At 27.4% G+C, this 19,948-nt stretch overlaps 1 protein-coding gene across 1 annotated transcript in view; it reads right to left on the bottom strand.

The window, feature by feature from the left end:
* Nucleotides 1–4,282: 4,282 nt before the first annotated feature.
* The window catches only part of LOC132930092 (uncharacterized), a 42,586-nt gene continuing 26,920 nt past the window's right edge, over nucleotides 4,283–19,948 (bottom strand). Inside the window, exons 2-6 of the mRNA XM_060995762.1 lie at nucleotides 16,433–16,644; nucleotides 14,669–14,804; nucleotides 14,079–14,212; nucleotides 6,498–6,741; nucleotides 4,283–5,041 (exon numbers count right to left, since the gene is read on the bottom strand). Of these exons, the coding sequence (XP_060851745.1) occupies nucleotides 4,941–5,041; nucleotides 6,498–6,741; nucleotides 14,079–14,212; nucleotides 14,669–14,804; nucleotides 16,433–16,644 (827 nt within the window). The 3' untranslated portion in view covers nucleotides 4,283–4,940. The remainder of the gene's footprint in view (nucleotides 5,042–6,497; nucleotides 6,742–14,078; nucleotides 14,213–14,668; nucleotides 14,805–16,432; nucleotides 16,645–19,948) is intronic.

The raw sequence follows: 19,948 nt of genomic DNA, 5'->3' as shown, positions 1-19,948 counted from the left end.
ATACTACTTTTGATTGTAAATGTTTACATTTATAAAAATAGTAATATTTGTTTGATTTTGAAAAAATTAATATGTTTAATGTTTATAAGTTAAAACCATTGCAGTTGTTTTTAAATAATATCAAACAAGGAATAATTCTTTGGTTGCTTGTTGATGTGTGACTATTTCGTACAAAATTTAAAAAATATAATATTTTATTTTTACTGGTTTGTACAAGTTTTTCCATACTACTCGTTATATATTTTGTCAAAATTCATAAAATTACATTAACAATTTTACATACAATAATTATTAATCTTTTAGTTTTTTTTTTTTTTTTGATCAACTTGTATTTACTATTTAAATCATAAGTTTTCACATTTATTGAGATATATCATTGAGGTAAAACAATTATTATTAATTTAAAAATACACATAAACCTGAATAAATAATTACAGCAGATTAGGTAATCAATGATACAGGTATCATTATAGAATACAATCTTGGTAGCATCAAACAAAACACATAAGTATTATGAACAATTTTTCAAAGTATGCGGATATAATGGATATACTATACATACATACATACATTTATTATATAACATGATGAAGGAAAACAATCTAAACACGGAGAAGCGTTGAGTGAAACAATAGTAACTTCTTTGTGTGAAAATGATACGAATGAAGGATGTACAATCGTGCTTCCTGACTGATAATTTGTATACGTCTGTGCCACTAGCAGAACAACTTTTGTATCTAAACACCCTTTTGGACGGAACTTTTAGAAAAAATTGATGATTTTTACTAAACATAGTTATAGAAGAAATATTTGAATAAAGTGAATTTTTGATCTTGAAAATCGTTTTTTGTATAATAGTCTCTAGGTTAAAATTTAAAAATGACATTCACCTTACTCTTAAATGAATGTCACACTGTGATGTATTCGTGTTACAACATAGCAAATTGATCATAATTGATGATAATATTATGATGGCTATGGTGATTTTAAAACCAAAGTTAGTTATAATATGTATCATTCATTATTATTCATTATATTTTGTATTATACAAATTGTTTGACTTATCAGAATTTTCCGAGTATAAAATAAATACTACACTTAAAATAATATTATACATTTACGTTTTACATTTATTACGCACAATTTTATAACTCAAAAACTGTTTGTTAAAATTTGTATTTAGTTACATCAACGTTTTCAAAAAAATGATTTGCTTAATAATTTATCAAAAGAAAAAAGAAAAAACGATGGTTTCCATTGGAACAAAAATAATAATTTACCATCATTGGATAAAACATATTCCTAGCCTAGCCTAACTTAGGTTTAACTTATAATAATGTATTGTAATTTCCAATTAACAGTCACCGAAGGGACCATAAATAATTACCGCTATTTAGAGGGGGCCATCCTATAGAGGTGACAATACATGATACAGTAAAACTTCCGTTAACGGTCACCTCTATGTAACAGTTAGGTTTTTTGGTTCCATCAAGTGTTATATCATGTATAGTCACCTCTATTGGATGGCCCCCTCTAAATAGTGGTCATTATTTATGGTTCCTTCGGTGACCGTTAATTGGAATTTTCACTGTATAACACTTGATGGGACCAAAAACCTAACCGTTACATAGAGGTGATCGACCTTTAGATGTGACCGTTTTAAAGTAAGTATACTTTAAAATTTCAAAACTTAGATTTTTAAGAAATGAAATGTCAGAGAAAAATAAGGTGACTGTATGTTTAGTCAATCACTCACAGCAATATTATTATACCTCTGAACGTAAGACGTGTAGTATAGGTACTCACCGAAATTCACGTACCTAATGCACTTTGTACTTCACGACGAAACGCGTTTGTTGTACTCTTAGAGATCAACAAAGGCATCCTCGTTGGACCATACATTATATTATACCTACCTACTGGTGGTAATGGGTACGTATAAAATATTTCAGTATTATTGTTAGCAATTTAATCATAATAATAATTGAAAAATGGTTGATAATGCAGTAACAAATGTTTTAATACGTGTCACACAAAGTTTCAAAATATACTTAACAATATATACCTTATAAAAAACTTCATATCAAGTGGTGTATTGATAAGGTTAAGATAGATTTTTTTTATAAAAAAAAATAATAAATGGTTTCTGTGAGAAACTTTTGCTTATTCTTAAAACCATGATTTCTGTAAAACGTTCATATTATATTTTAACTGTGCAACTTTGTTATCATGTTTCTTAGATTTATTCATTAACCAAAGGTTATTCGTGTATGTTTGACTACAATAAAAAACCTATTTTTAGCTCTCGCGAGTAGCTGAAATAGCTAAAATAATAATATGTATATTTGTTAGTTTTTCTATAATAATTGGAAATTAATTACAGTTTTCAATCACAATATTTATAAAGAATATAATTTTTCTCATATTTGAGAAAAAATTACACTATTTTTAAGTTAATCAATCGTAAATATTTTTTTATCGTATTAATCCTATAGAATAAAATAAACTCCTAATATTTTATTTTGACAATTCTATAATTAGTTTAAAATATTTTAAACTAGTTACTTATAAGATTATAAAATATGTACCATAATATATTGAGATAGTAAGAACATACATAAAACGTCTCGTTGAGTTTTAAATCGTATGAAATATATTCAATATAAAAAATATCATATTGTGAGAATAGTGTTATTCGTGTCGTCGATATTAGGAATCCACGTCACGGAACGACAAAGAAAAAATCTCAATCATCGGAATAGAAAAAATAATACTCCCTAATTTGATAACAGACGAATCAAAGACGATCGACAATCAGATATATGGCCACAGCACTCTGCTGCACAGCCAACATATTTTGTTCGGCTTTTCGGTGTCACTCGACTGTATGGTGTTGTATTTGATACTGTATTATGATTTATAAAGCGTTACAATGTATACTTGAAACATGGATTTTTAAATTGTTCACATACTTATACAAATACGTATTATATAATCAAACACTTTTTATATTATCCATATTAAATCAACACGTAAAGATATGACAACTATACATGCAATGTGTGTATTTACATTTTATGATATCCAAAGTGTCCATTGTTAAACAAAATATGAGTTCATTTCATGAAAACGTATACACTTGATATTTTTTCTTTAGCCTTTGTAAAGAATTCGATTTCACTAAGTGGCTACATGCCGTATAAGATATACAAGTAAATCGAATATATCGTACAACGTGTAATATAGTATTTCATTATTTTCACCGTTGAACGTAATTGGCAGTGTTTAATAGAATATTACGCAGAAAATTATTTTATCGTTAACCCGGTGGTATTGCAAGTAGTATTGAACTTTGAGTTTTAAGAAACTATAATGCTGTGGTTATAAACCTTCTATATGATTTAAAATTTTCTTGTATTTCCTTATAAATTGCTTGGTTAATCTGGGTCACCTTTTATACTATTATATTATTTATTTTTTTATTTTTTATATATAATCCCAGCACTTACTTTCCGATAGTTTTTGTCTTGCCGCAACTCGTAAAATTTTCTTGAGCTATTAACACTTAAATTAAAGTATTTTTGTAGGGTACGAAAATCTATTCATATTAATTAACTAAAGTGTACTAAACACGTCCAGGTTTTGAAACATTTGAGTATTTGACACTTATTGAATATTTTATTCAACTTGTTGTGCACATTTCTGATGATTTAAATGCATATTATAATTCATTAAAACCCATAGCAAGCGCTACTACTAAATTTATTGTTTTTAGTGATTTGTATTAAAATACATTGTAAATAGGAACTTCAGAATGCTTATGAATTTAATTATTTTTTTATTGCAAAAAAATACATAATATAGATCGCTGTGGTTATATTTTAAGGTAATTTTTTTTCTGGAAATTATAATGTAAACGTCAAATATTAATCTAATGTGTAAAAATAACTTCTTTATAAGCATTTTAAGTCAAGATAATTTTTTTTATTATTAAGTGTTAGCCGATAAAGAGTCCTTCAGTAAGGTGATGACTAAACAATTTTATAATATTTAAAATAATTATTATATACCTACGATAATTCAATATTAATATGGTACATAGAGTGGATTACTATTCTAATAAATAGTAAAATAAAACATTAATATTTAAACACTCTTTATTTGTAATGCCACCATTCTACGTGTTTTCTCCAGTCGAGTTCTACGGTTTATGTACATAACTTATACAGCTACTCGTACATGCATGATACATAGGTAACATATAATGATATATAATTCAAAATCATTTAAAAACATCAATTTATTGGTTTTTATTTCAGAAAAAAACTTGAATAAAACACAAACTTTAAATAATGTATATAATCGTATATATATTATACTGTTACACAATTAAATGATTTTTTGGAAAATACAATATCGCGGTTAGATCCTATATTAAATGTATAAATCTTAATATAGTATAATGTTTTTGCAATCGCGTATTATTATGTTTATATCGTATCATTTTTGGTATAAAGAAATGTAATATGTCGTTTTCGTATTTATTTTTATTGCCGATAATGGATTGGGGGGGGTGGTTGTTGAGGGGTAGCGAAAGCTCGCTATCGCTTCAGCGCTTGGCCTTACTTTAGTTCAATCGCAATGTGAAAGAGAAGAAAACATTTTATACAAATAATTAATATGCTTTTGATTGGTACGGTTGAATAGAATAAAGTCCAATTCACGAGACCATCAAGGCGTCCGCTCCGATACAAACATAATAACATCGCAAACGATCAACCGTGTTCATATATATTACAATCATAATATATAAAATCGTTACTCTTGTAAAATACTTATCAAATACGACGACAATGATGACAAAATATATTGTCCGTTATAACATGATGTAATAATAATAATGTCGGGGTGTTTGGCTATTGTGTGTAAGAATCGCAAAGCTATCTTAATAGAGATGGTGTTATTCGATTGACTACATAGGCGACCAATACAAACACACTTCTGGTAGCGAAACGATCAGCTGAACTGGCCTGTGGTCCACCTAAAAACGTTACACAAGGTGTAAGTACACAAAATAAAAAAATAAAAACATATATTATATATATATATATATAAATCGATATATGATGATATATAAGTTTTCAATATCTTCAATAATATAGATTAGGCTAGGTAGGAATCGATTTATTATATATTTTATTTAATCAATTTTGATATAATTTTGAGTTAAATGTATTATAATATGATTGCATATGACTATAATATTTAAACAGTTATTAATATATAAGAGAAAAGAAAACTAAAGGTTTTTACTTTTGTTGCTTTATTGAAGAATGTTTTAAAACCAAAAGTTTGGGATTGTATAAAAGTCATTAGGTAAAAAAAATAGTAGGACATTTATTAAGCCATGATGCTTAACGAAAGGCATCATAGAAGACTGTGTCGAAAGAGGAAGTCAGAAAATGGAGTAGATGGAAACAATCATGATGAACACGAATAAAAATAGTTAGATAGGTTTAAGGGAATTAAGAAACAAAATGAAAACTTGGAAAACTAGTGAATCAATAAAATTGAACACACATAGAACAAGAATGAGACATATTATGAAAGTGGTCTACACAATATGTGAAGACCCAAAAATGTATGGCAACACTTTATTGTCAATACAAACTTCACCGAATCTAAATTCGCCGACAGCCTAGTTCACCGACAAATAAATTGGTTTTATATTATTTTTAATACATTTCTATTCTAATTTAAGTGAATTGAGATTCAGCTAATTGAGTTTCGACGACGTAAAATATAATAACTTTTATCGTTGGTTATTTTTCATATTGTTTAAAAAAATGTAATATTATTGTTATTAAAATATTAAAACAAATGTAAACAAAATCGCAATATCCATAAAAGAAAAAATAATTAAGTACTCATGTTTAAAAATAAATTACATGAAGGTGATAAGGTAAAATACTTTTAAATGAGATGACTGTTTATGTTTGGATCGAACGATTACATCAACATTTAGGGAATTCAGGTAAAAATACAAAAGAAAAAGTTAGATTGGGTTATAAGTAACAAGTATCAATAGGCAATAATTATCAAATAATTATTAAAAACTAAAGGCAAATAAAAACCAGAGCCATCAGAACTCACGAGGACTCATTTTTGGTACCCTTAGGAGTCCACGGACCATCGATTACCGACCTCGGTCTCACGGTGTATTTAATCCAATAAATATATTTTAAAAATGTATTTGTGCATAATATCGAGTATTTTTTATGCCATGTATTGGAATTGAAGTATTTAATATCATCCAAATACATTGGTAATAATATAATAATGAAAATAATGTATTATATTCTATATTATGATTTAATTTAGTTTAGCGTATGGAATCGATTTAAAAACTACAGTATGGTTTTCCCAACCAATACAGTATACTTTCTCGTACCTGTGGTAGTTGGTTGGGAGAAGGAAGTAGAACGTATACCACTTACCCGATCTCAGCACTGTAGTGGGACTGATCATTTGGGCCAGTCTAGGCGAGTCATCCATCAGCTCAATAACTGAGTACTTTTTGTACAACAGAAATTGATTGGACTCGCATCGGACCGTCATCCGACCACCCGGGAAGTATGCGGCGTGGGTCGACAGCTCCAACCGCGATCTGCTGGTTTGCAGCCCGTCATTTTCGGCTGTAACCCAAGCCGTCGTCTTGGCGTATTTCGTCAAGTTCGTCACCTGCGATAAAACCACGATTTAAAATAAAATTGTCCATATATTATTATTTTAATTTAATTTTTCTTTATAATATTATCACTCGTCGACGTTTTTACTACATTTCATCGCCCTTTAAATATCATGATAATGTATTATGTGGTATAATGTTATATTTTAAAAGTAAAAAACGTTAAAATTTTCAACCACTCGTTGTCGTTAAATAAAAAAGGCGTTAATCGTTTTATGGCTCTTGAGATGAACTTCATAACAAAACAAAAAAATGTCTGTGCACTTATATAACAATATTATACAAAGCGTATAATCAAAATCGGCTACCCTATATACAAGCACAAGCACGGAGGGGGAGAGTTAGTACGAGACAACCATAATTCAAACAGAATAAAAACTAACTCAAACGAAATATTTCGAGTAAAGCATAACTTTGGTAGTTTCGGTTTATGAAATTTCGAAAATTATTGCGCATAACGAAAACCAACGCCAATATTGATTAAAACTAACTAGTAGAAAATAAAAGAAAAAATTATTTTAAGAGAAGAAAACAAAAATTACGTAGAGGTAAAAGATACGTAGCATGAGCCATGATATAAATAAATCAGTTTTTATATAGTGATCCGTATAAGGAAATGGTAGTGGTAAAAGTTTAAAAGTTTAAACGTTGTTCATAAAATGCGATGACGGTGCAATATTCCGTTAGGGAAGTTTCAAATAAAATTTGTTTACAATATTATAATCACGGAGCTTTTCTTGATATACACATACATAGCTGTAAATGCAATCTTTCGATTATATTTAAAAAAAAAATTATTTTTCTAAATTCTCTGCAGAAGAGAGTGGAAATATAAAATCTCGATTATTCGGAATCCATGTGATTAAAATGAGTGGTTTAAGTATTTTGACGTGCACATTCGATGAAAATTTATCGTTTTCTTATTTGCAAAACTTTCTTGTATTTTTAAGTCACATACTAGAAATAGTCATAGTTTTTTTTATGATATTCGTCTTTATTATATTATAAAATATAGATAAATAGTGAATATACGATTAATGAATGAAAATGTGAATTAATTTTGTTGATGTGAGTTTCAAATAAATCACTCATCTTGCTAGCATCAAGATATACATTTCTAGGTACTTTTCTTGCATTTATTTGACCAGAATTGTCAGTGTTCTAATTTCTTAAATCTGTGTAATGTCTAACCGTTAGATATAAAATCTAAATTATATTTTGATCATAATAATATGTTATATCATGTATATTTTATGTTTACTATATCAATATAGTCAGCATTTCTACAATCACAAATGAAATAATTTTGTTGCATATCATTAAATGTTAACTCAAATTATATTTTTAAATGTATTTTGCATTGGTGTTATACGATTCATATACATAAACTTCACATTTAATAATCTAGGATAATATAATATTATAATAATTATTATTCTTTACTTCGCCATGAATTGTAAAATATCACCTTTATTAAACGATCATTTTAGCGTATTTAACTTTGATATATTTATTGATTTATAATCTTTAAATTTGTTTCAAATGACTCTACAAATTAAATTTATCTATAAAAAATGTTTATAAGAATTGGTGATGATAATAAAATTTTAAACAATAAGTTTATAATAGTTAATTTAAAAAAATACACTAATTTCAAGGAATGATCTTGTGGCAGTGTTATTAAATTCATGACTAACAATAGTTATACTTCAAATCCCGTATCAAATTATTCTTGTACTTAAAGTAGTTTTCTATCATTATTGCATTAGTTCTTAGAATACATTATTAATTATAAAATATGTATTTTATAAATGATATAATTTTATTCAATAAAATTTTAAAATACTGTATTACAGGTCTTTAGTTAGGATTGGACAATTTCCAGAAATGATCGGATAATATATAAAACAATTCACAGTAATCAATAACTATTTATTAAGCATTATGTTATTTAAGGTTATATTTTAATTGTATATTTCAATACAATTAGATAAAATAAAATAATAAAATATAATTTGATACACATAATAATACACCTAATATAGGTATAACCTTATAAGTGACAACAAAGAAGATAAGTTGTATTTTTTTTTTTAATAGTTTAATTTTTAAATTATTATAAATGTATTTGTAGTAAAAATAAAAATAATCACTAGATAAATAATAAAACAAAAATTGTTATCTCTAGTTAGTTAAGAAAATAAGATAAGATTTATAACGAACAGACGAAAACAAAATATGTATGATAATATATCATACTCATATAGATACAATAGTAATGCATGTTAATAAAACTTCGTTAGAGTTGTTAAAGTAACATAAAAATATACAGTCATGCACTTAAATGACGTTACGGAAACAAATAATGGAATATGTATCATGCGTGTAAACTTGTAAATTTAAGATGATAATATAAAGTATTAAGTTTTAAAACAATAAGACGAGAGACGAAACAAACATTCGTTGTTAATTATTGAAAACTGTTAAATCTTGACAGTCACATGGTGCTTATCTTTACAGCGTTTTTATTAAATAATAACAGTTATTATGTGGTTATACATTGATACTTGAAAGAGTACTGTAGTTTGTTATAACAAACACAAACTCAGTTTAACAATAATAGTTAAATTGTATAAGATTTGAAGATTTAGTGTTATATGTATTTATTTTGACATTAAAAACGTTTCGCTATTATTAGAATTTTTAATTAGTTAAAATTATAAACTACCAATGGTAAACAAAAATTAAATAAATAGGTACTTATTTAATATACATATAATATATTTTCTATTCCGGAAACGATCTTATTCCCTCGGCCCTCCAGGAATTCCGAGAAAATGTCATCCTATAACTGTGTGCAATGATATAATGCGATATACGAATTCCTAGGTATTTTAATTACAAGTCGTATCTACAGTAGTATCAACTATAATTATTTCACATTAATTTATTATTATTATTAAAATTGAATTTGTATTGCAACTTGAACTTATTACCACCCACCTACGGGTATCTATAATTATATATCGTTTTCCATAATTTCAAAACATCTTTTAGTATTAATTTTATGAACTCCAACAATTTTAAACGGAATGTTTAAAACAAAACGTTTCGCTAAAATTCACCCCGATAACACGTTTACACTGCGAGCGCCAAAAGCAGATTGGGACAGATGAGTCATTTTATAGTGTACGATGAATATCGAGTTCACGATTTTTGTCGTGTGCGCGTATATAATATACATCCCACGGTCAGTTTTAGGATAATTATTACTGTAATATGTGTTGTTCGCGCCAGCATTAGAATAACAATTAGTTCGCGGGTCCAAAAAAAAAAAAAAAAAACCCCCGCCTCGCGTTATACTATAATATACGCGCGTGTACACGATAATAATAATAAAAAAAATATGAATGCGTTTTTCGCACAAAAACGTTTCGTATAATATTTAAGCCCCCATTATTATTATATTATTCGAGAATATTTTTTATGATTCACGATAGGAAGAAAAAAAAACATAAAAATACTATTATTATGTCCCCATAACCGTGGTATACACGCGTATTATGGGTAATTTATTCCGAAATGTTTTACAATGGTTTGTCCGGGTACCCCGAGCGTTACCCAAGCTTTTTCTCTTTTTAGTGTAATGACTTCCTTCAATTGCGACGACCATGATATTATATATACATTATACATGTACATATAGTTACCTATAATATTGTACATACCTATATACAATAAATTGTACATATATATTATGTAAACCGTGCAAGGTCTTGCGGGCAGTTTTTAATCAAAAGTCTATGATTTTTTCATAAGAAAAACACTCGTTTATATTAATGAAGTGCGTAATAAAGTCGCGAAGTATACAAAGGTACGTGTGTTACGACCAGGTGGTCGAATTTCGAGTCATTTAAACTGTGTTATAATTTTATGTAATAAATACCTACACAAAATCATAATATATTATTATAATTATTATTATTAATTAATTAAACGGCACGGAAACGAAAACGAGAAACGACAACAAATGATTTTTACGCAGTCTCACACCGTATAATAACAGTACAACAGTACACTCAGTACAGTGATAATGGTTTACAGATAATCTATTTTCGAGGACGTTTATTAAGTATGCTAAACAAGTGTGTATTGTCAATATTGTATATTATAATGATTAAAATATGTGATCCGCTGAACTGGCCACACTGATTTTCTAGTAAAATTTTGAGTTTTAAGAAAATATTTTTATCAAGTTTAAATACACAGTGTCTAGTACGTATTTATGAAAAAAAAAAACATCTTAAATTGATTTCCTTTTTTTATCATATATATTTTTATCTGTATTTTTTTTCACTACCTTATTTATATTTTTAATATTCTGTCAGAAACAGAAGAATACTTATCTAAAGACTTAAATAGTTTGATGTATGAATTATTATAGCTAGTTATCGAGTAAATAGTGTTTTATTAATAAGCACATCTTAAAGTTTAGATGAGTAGATCCACAACTTTTGCACGGAATCCATTTACAGGTTCTCCATTTTACTACGCTTGTGTAAACTTTGAATTCTTGAATATTAATAAAACACTGTTTACTTGGTATCCTACATTAGGATACATCAACAAGATTCTAGTTATAAAATTAAAAATATTTAACGTGCCTAACTAAATAAAAGTTGAAATTACCTGACTAGTGACAATTCACTACGAAAAAAATAAACACTTTAAAAATAAAAACAAAACTGAAAACACAGACATTTAAATAAAAAAACTATATATAGAACGTAGCCCGTGGGACGGACTATAATATGACGGTACGTACAATAAAAAAGAAACAATATAATAAAACATTAATAACATTATCACCTTTATTATAATAAACCTGTTTTTATCACGTCATAAATAAACATATAATATTTGTAGGCGTGGGTTGATTTCACGTAATAATAATAATAATAATAATGTGTAGCGGATACGGATGAGTTGCACCGTTGTTCCGGCGACGGATCGACGTGTTAAATATTTACTCGCAGGAGCCAGTAAAGTGCAACCAAACGAGAAACGATTTATTAAACGCAGCGGGACACCGGAAGCGAACGTTGCGCGTGCATTTTCGCGTGTAAAACGCGTTAAACGGCGATGGCGTTAAATATTAAGTATCCCGTTGTACCTATATACCGCGATATCGCAGAGTGGAGCTATCCTGAGGAAAAAAAAAACAAAATTTTTGTTCACGATTTTTTTCCCCATACACACACTACACGCGACTTGGAAAATGTAGAAATTAAATGAAAATTCATAGACGCAAATGTATTAAAAATACTTGTAATATTTTATCTAAGTGCAACAGATTGATCGATGAAAACCGTTTAACGGTGGTTTTTTTATATATATATATAAATTATTAAAGCAACAACGAAATCGTTTAGAAGTTTTTGTTGTTTTAATTTAATTATTTTGTGATATTACGATTTAACATTTCTATCATCGAATCCCCCCCCACGGAAAAAAAAAGAAAAAAATTAACGATAAAATAATAACATTTAAGTTTTAATTTTAAATGTTTTTTTTTTTAAAGAGGTACTTTACAGTTTATACTAAAAGCACAATAAGTAAATGTTATTATTTTTCAAGAGAAAATGAATAATATTGTAGATTTAATTAATTAATTTTATCTTAATAAGTTATTAGGGTTTTCCCACACGTATCCCGTCGCTATAATAGTTATAGCACCAAATAAACTTTTATATTGGTGGGTACAAACATTTAATGTGGACTACATTTTTGTTTAACTGCATAGAATATTATCTCGAATTTCAGTTTTATAATATTTTCCGTAGTTTTTTTTTACTTTAAACTGAGATTCTAAAAAAATCAATGATAAACAACAGGTTACGATAAAACTTTTTTTTATGTGACAAAAAGGGTACAGAATTAGTACATAATACTAATTCTTTACAGTAATTGTTTTGTTTGGGTTATTTTGGGTTCCAAGAAGGGAACCCAAGTTGTAAATTACTCTCTAGACGTATATACATAAATGTAATCGAGTTGTTGCGCTTTCGTTTCAATAATAAAAAAAAAAAAAAATGTTAATACTGTCTATTTATTAAAAACCGACAGGCAAGGCGTAGATACTGAGAGTAGTAACGTTGGATTTGATTAATCGTTTTAATGCTTAACCGTCACATTTTACACGGTCGACTATTACTGTGCAACATGCGTATAGACCTTTAGATTAATATAATTATAATTACAATATCATAATTAATATGCCACGTTTTTTTTTTAATATAGTTGCAAAAGTGTTGAACTGGTTGACGGTCGTCTCCAAATTAAAACACTTGTGAATCATGATATTATTCTTTTTTTCTTTCCAGTTTAGTCCGTGAATTTATAATAATTCAATTTATTTTGTAGTATAGGGTGGTGGTTTAGGGTTATACTCGCATTTAATAGAACGTATTTTTATTCAACGAGGATTACAAATAGAAACAATTAACTAATTTAAATTCTAAGCAGCAAAAATAAGTGTTTAAAAATTGCCTTTATTCAATATTAAAGTGGATATCGATTGATAAACAAAATGCATCAAGTGTATCACTGTAATGGGTGTGCTAAATTTTAATTTAATGATATCATAATATAATATAATATCTTGTATATGAAAACAATTCTGAGCACAAACTGCTTATCGGCCAATATTAAAAATTTGTATTACAATAGGCTAACATAATTGTTGCAGAAAAAATTGCATTTATAAGTATTATTCATATTAAATAATTATGATACTTATTATAAAAAAAATTAAGAATTTTTTTTCCTATTTTGAAATGATTTTATAGGGGTCTTTGGATGCAAATTTATGTATATTTGTAAATTTTTGAAAACAGTTTTTTCATGCGTATTCTTGTAAAAAAGTATAAATAACAAAAATTCTTTACCAGGAAATTAAAGCGATTCGAAATTAATATATCACGTGAATATTATCCCTCAAAAATGTCAGTTAAGACAGTTAATACCAGCTGCTAAAAAAATTAAATTATTGATGTAGTTGATGATTCGTGTTAATTTAGTTATACTAATTATAAGAGTGCGGATTTGTATACATTAAAAACTAACCAAATATTATGCGCTAGGTAATTAGTAATGTTACTAATGATACTCAAAAATCCAGAAAATGTACACATATTTTTAACGACGAAACTATTTCCAAATTTTTGTAACTTTGACAATTTTTGTTAAAATTTGAAATTCTTATTCTTTTACAAATAAATTGTGCCAATGTATCTTAAATATGTTTTATAATATAATCCTTTTCACTAACCTTTTTGTCGTTTATGAACCACGTGAGATTGGTGGCTGGGAACGCTGAGTAAGAAGTGCAATTTATTTTTACCGGTTCGTCCTTGATGTACTTGAGCTTACCAGCAAACATGAGTGGTGGTGTCTGTGGTTCTTCTGCAAAGACAATTATTACATTAAATGTAATTAAATAAATTTAAAATAACACTGTTAATTCATACTAATATTTATTTTTAGTTTTAGAATAACTATCATTCAAATAAAATATTTATTGTACCTACCTATAATAAAAAAAATATATTTATTTTTTCATCATAATCAATTATTATTATTCATATTACAATGTTTGTGTAATCAACTAGCAGATATTGGTGAATTATTCAAATAATAAAATTAAAATAACTACATAATAAAAATAAAAAAAATAGTAAAGCAGTCTTCACTGTACAAGCAACATAATATATATTAACAGTAGTACTGTTAGAATGTTAAATAGCATTGATAGTTAGTTCTGTTCCGAGATTTTCAAAAATTGTACGGTTCTAACATCAGTATTTTCACTGTTAAGGTTCCAATCGGACAATGTATTAATATATGAATATCATCACTTACCAATTATAGTTATGTATGACTCTTTAATTTGCGTGTGAAAAAGTGGAGCGTCCGTGGAAACTTCGCATTTGTAGTGGCCTGACATATCTCGAGGCAGGTTAGTCAGTGTGACTGAGTGTTCGTCCGACTCGGATATCTAAATATGTGCGATTGGAAAACAAAATAAAAAAACGATATATTATTATAATATTTCAACCACGAAAACGAATCGGCTTAGAATTCTACGTTCAAACTAATAGGATCAGCTGTAAGAATAACAAATTAAAAATTATTATTATTATTATTGTATATACAATATACAAGATACTTAATATGACAACAGTGTAAAAGATTACGATGAACGAATTAAAAATAATTTATTAAAACTATTTTATTATTTTATTGAAGTACCATATTATAAATACACGTTATTACACCATTACTTAAAATATTTTAGTTAACAAATGCGCGTGTGTAACCAATAAATTTGTATTGTAGTAGAATTAGAAACAATGATTAGTTTTAATGAATATTTATTTTTTTTTTTTTTGATTGGTTAGTAAATGTTTGCGATTGCTCTCCCTTTTTTCCGCATTCTTGTTTTTTAATATTAATTCGAATAAACAATTTTTTGAACTCATTACTCATTAGATCGGCATAACGGCGGGCCAGAATTTCTAATTAATATAGGAATTTCTAAACTCAGTTTATAAAAATTTTGTTCAGTTGTTATAATAAATATTGATAAAATATATTATCAACAGGTGTCCATATCTATTACAATCTGATTTTGAAAAAAAATATTGGATGTCCGGTCGATGCATTTAATTTAAAACGTCACCAGAAACCACAAGCCACGGCGGGAATTTTGTTAGTCGCGTTGAAAGATCCATAAGAATAATATCATATAATATTATTATCATGCACGGAAAATAAACCGAAACGGCCGTAACCGAAGGTTCACGTATAAATATCCTTGGGGGACTGTATATGAGATGGATAAACTTTGCTGTTATTCGTGTCGAGTCAAACATTCATTCTTCCGAGGGACCAAAGTTTCATTCGTTGTATGATAATATATAATTTACGATTATTATAAATAGTTATTGTGTGCACTTAATTTTTTTTTATATATATACTCGTACTACACTCGTATAATAATTCTACGAACAGTACAGTCATATAAATTTGTGTGGGCATTGTTATGCTGGATTGTGCTTATTAATTCGGTATCATCATCCGAAATGTGACCAGTGTTTTTAAAAAGTCGATGAGTTATGGTGAGTAAGGCCGTACAGTAAAATCCAAACACCGAGACTATTGAAATATAGTGAAATAACAATGTGCACATCAATTAATTAGTTTTCATCTATGATAACATAAAACCACGTATATCTGAGTTTATCAGGTACGTAATTATCTACATTGGTTTTACTTTTTAGTATCTGACTTTAATATGGGCATAATAATTATTTAAATGAGAATATTTTTCGTTTTCTAAATATATAAGTGACTTTCAAATATATTTTTTTAATCCACTCGCCGTCTGTATAATAATATAGTCTTAGTTGTATAATGATCAGCATGATCGATTTATTTGCTCAACATAAATCAAGTGATAGTTAATATTGTAATAAGATTTTTTTTTTCTTTACATTATTCCTGTATGATATTATAATAAAATAGTTTCTATGTATATATATATATATATATATACGCATTGATAAGGTGCACAAAATAAAACATTGTTTAGATTATAATCTATAATTATAATATTATACTTACATCAACCGATGTGGTACCAGATAGCGGGAAAACCCTGGTAGGTGGTGACTCTTTTGGCACAAATCTGTAGAATTCTTGGTCGCCAAAGTACCATTTTATCGAGTACAGTGGCACACCTTCAAGATCATAGTCGCAAGAAAGCCGTAACAGCTCACCTGCTCGGATAGCTTCAGGGTTCCAAATTCGGACGCCCTTCAGACCAAATACTGCGTCTGTAAACGAAAAAAAAAAACAATGATAAAATGTTTATTATCAATTTTACTTTATCATCTTATGTTGATTATTCTGTAATTATTCATATTATGTAATCTAGCTTAGGCATTTTTCCATTCAATTATCTACTGAATAAATCGGTGACAATCGTAATAACATTTATTTGTACTATACTTATCACTATTATAGTAAGTAAAACACGGTAAGTGTAATTCACTGAATGTATTGATTTAAAAATAACTTTTTTGACAAATAAAATCACACAGATTAAATTTATCTATAACAAATAGACTACTAACATAGTTAAGTTTATAATATTATACCAACGCCTAAATAAACTGCTGTAAAGTAAAAGATAAAAAAAAAAAACACGATTTTCTCAAATGTATTAGATAAATAATTATATTTGGGGAAGACAATATTTACCTCATAAGAAATACATTAATTTAAAAAAACAAAATTTTTTTAAAATTCAAATTTAACAAAAATTGCTTACATTTATTTGAAATACGTAATAAATTACTGTATTTTATGTGATACACATATTGTGACTGGAATACGTTTCCGAAAAAAAAAAACAAAAGGTCGACAAAACAAATTCGATATAATATAATATGCAGCCATGACATATATATCATATGCATATAATATATGTATACGGTTCACAGTATACTTCTGTGTGTCGTGTATATATATATATATAAATATTGTTATTGTACACATTGTAATATCAAAACTTTGAAATATTAGTCGGTTGTTTATTATTATATCCATTCCGCATGTATATAACATTATACATACCGCGAGTTACTACAATACATCATACGCTTGATACAACGGTTTAAGTTTAGTGATTATTTTATCGCACAACTTGTCGATAACCTTTAACAACTTACATTTAGAACCTGACTCGTAGTTTAAATATATTGGATTCACGCGCCTCCGGTGCGCTGTAATAGTATATATATACTATATCGTATAATAGTATAGGCGCCTACCTATTCGGATTAAATTCTCATGATAATTCTTTTTTCGTTTGTGTAATAAATCAAATGTTGTAGACAGTCTTATTATGTATACTTCTGACGTAGATATTTTTTAAAATTCTAAACACATTCATGTACACACATTCTTTCCAATATCTGTCATAATTATAACGTTCTAAATGAATCGTTTTGTTAATCAAAGTACAATGTGTGTTAAACGTAAATAATGTATGTACGTATTATATGAAATTATATTTGTAATAAACGACAATTATTTTTGCCGTTGTTGAAAACTAATATAGTATATAATATACATATTTTATTACAACAATAGTCCACTAATCTAAGGGTCTAGTTTTAAACAGCTCCGGGTTATTTGATTAAAACAATTTCAAATTTAAGAAAAAAAATTAATTTTATAAAATATCATCAACATTACGTATGCGCTAAACATTAGTTAATTTCAATGGAAAAATATTCAATACTTATTTATGTATTACTCATAACGTATACAAATTTAGAAACAAAATTATAAGTAGTTCAAAAATAAATATAAATATCTTCTTCAATGTTTTAGAGTGAATAATAAAAGTGTTTATTTGATCTGCACTGTCAGTTATTGCTGGACTTAATAGTAGTATTGTTATTGAAAATTACAATAAAATTCATCGAAAAACGCTGTTGCTTTTAGTTGATAGATGATGCAGATTAATGTGTAATGTGAAAATTTAATTTGGAAACCATTGCATTCTTTATGATATAGGTACTTTGTTTATTAATTAAACTGTTAATGAGTAAAATTGGAAGTTTGACAGTGATTAACATCGGTATAATATTATAATATTATTAACAAGGATTTTATTATCACATTGATATTCTGGCGAACAATAATAATGCACATATGGTGTAATGAATCATTATTTAATGAAGTCAGGGGATGTTGTGTGTCCACAATAGGGTATATTATAAGAGTCCTGGGAGGACGGGTTTTGTTTTATAGGTCCCTCGTACCTATACATATAGCATGATGCATGATATAATATTTTACAAATTATTTTACTTTATACACATGCATCGTTTATGTGTATAAGCTGATCACTATTGACTGTCACTTCGAATCTCGATGTTATTAAATAAATGTTCAGGCTAAAATATTATATATACATTATGTATACTAGTTGCGTGGTTCTGATGAGGATTTTTTTTTCTTGCTTAGGGAAGATAAGTGAAAAAATAAACACTAAAAATGTCAATATAATTCAATAATATTGAAATATATTTTCCTGTTTCAATATACTTATATATATATAATATATATATTTTATTTGAATACAAAGTTGAATAATTCATTAACTTCGTATCTCTGCGGGATATTTGTTCACCTACACGCAAATGTACCGAAATTGCCTATACAAAGTGCCGGTCAATGAATATACACAGAATTACGACGTGTGGTCGTATAATATCCATTTGTATACGGCAAAAAATGTACTTATTTAGCTAGAAAAATAAATAGGTATGCTCATTTAAAAGGTATATTGTTCTGTTTATACTGTTTATAGGATGACTGCAACCATAATTATTAGAATGAACGGGTACAATAAAAATAAAAAGTGAAATCTTATAAAACGGGAAGAAACTTTAAAATTTAATAATTTTTACGAGAGCAAAGAATATTATGATAAATTTATAGGCCCATAAATTCACTTACGTGGGTTTATCTAGTTAACGTCTACTGTTTTATCTATTTATCAACTGATATTCAAGATCAAACTTTCAAACTTATGTATAAATGGGAAGTAGCTGGGTAGTAGGCATGTGGTTTATTGTGGTCAATATTTTAGACGAAGAATGTGGAATTCAGAAATTGCTTTTGTACAAGCTCGATATGGGAAAATTCAACAGCTGGTAAAAAAAGTTCCATAGGACTAATGTACATTCTAAAAAAAAATTTAACAAAATAACAGTATAGGGCCTTAAGTGAGGCAAAGAATTTGAATTCGTTGTAAAAGCATATTGCATAGCCAACGATTTTAGAGCTCAACAAAAAAACACTTCAATGTGGCAGTGAAAGTTCAAACCCGAGACGAAGGTAATACTTTTAATATTAACTAATTCTAAACTTAAGCTTCTCATATGTGTATTTGATTGAAGGGTGAAATCTGGTAAAAAATATACAGTGACAGTTTTGTGTATTAAATTTAAATCAGATTAAATTGAACTATGGTACATATGAATTATATTAGCTTTGTAGAAATATACTTTTACAGTTAGCCATGCAAAAATCATTAAATTATCAGTTAGTATAAATTATTTG

Source organism: Rhopalosiphum padi, chromosome 4, assembly GCF_020882245.1.
Source record: "Rhopalosiphum padi isolate XX-2018 chromosome 4, ASM2088224v1, whole genome shotgun sequence".
Lineage (NCBI taxonomy): Eukaryota > Metazoa > Arthropoda > Insecta > Hemiptera > Aphididae > Rhopalosiphum > Rhopalosiphum padi.
This window is presented reverse-complemented; position numbering and strand designations above follow the sequence as displayed.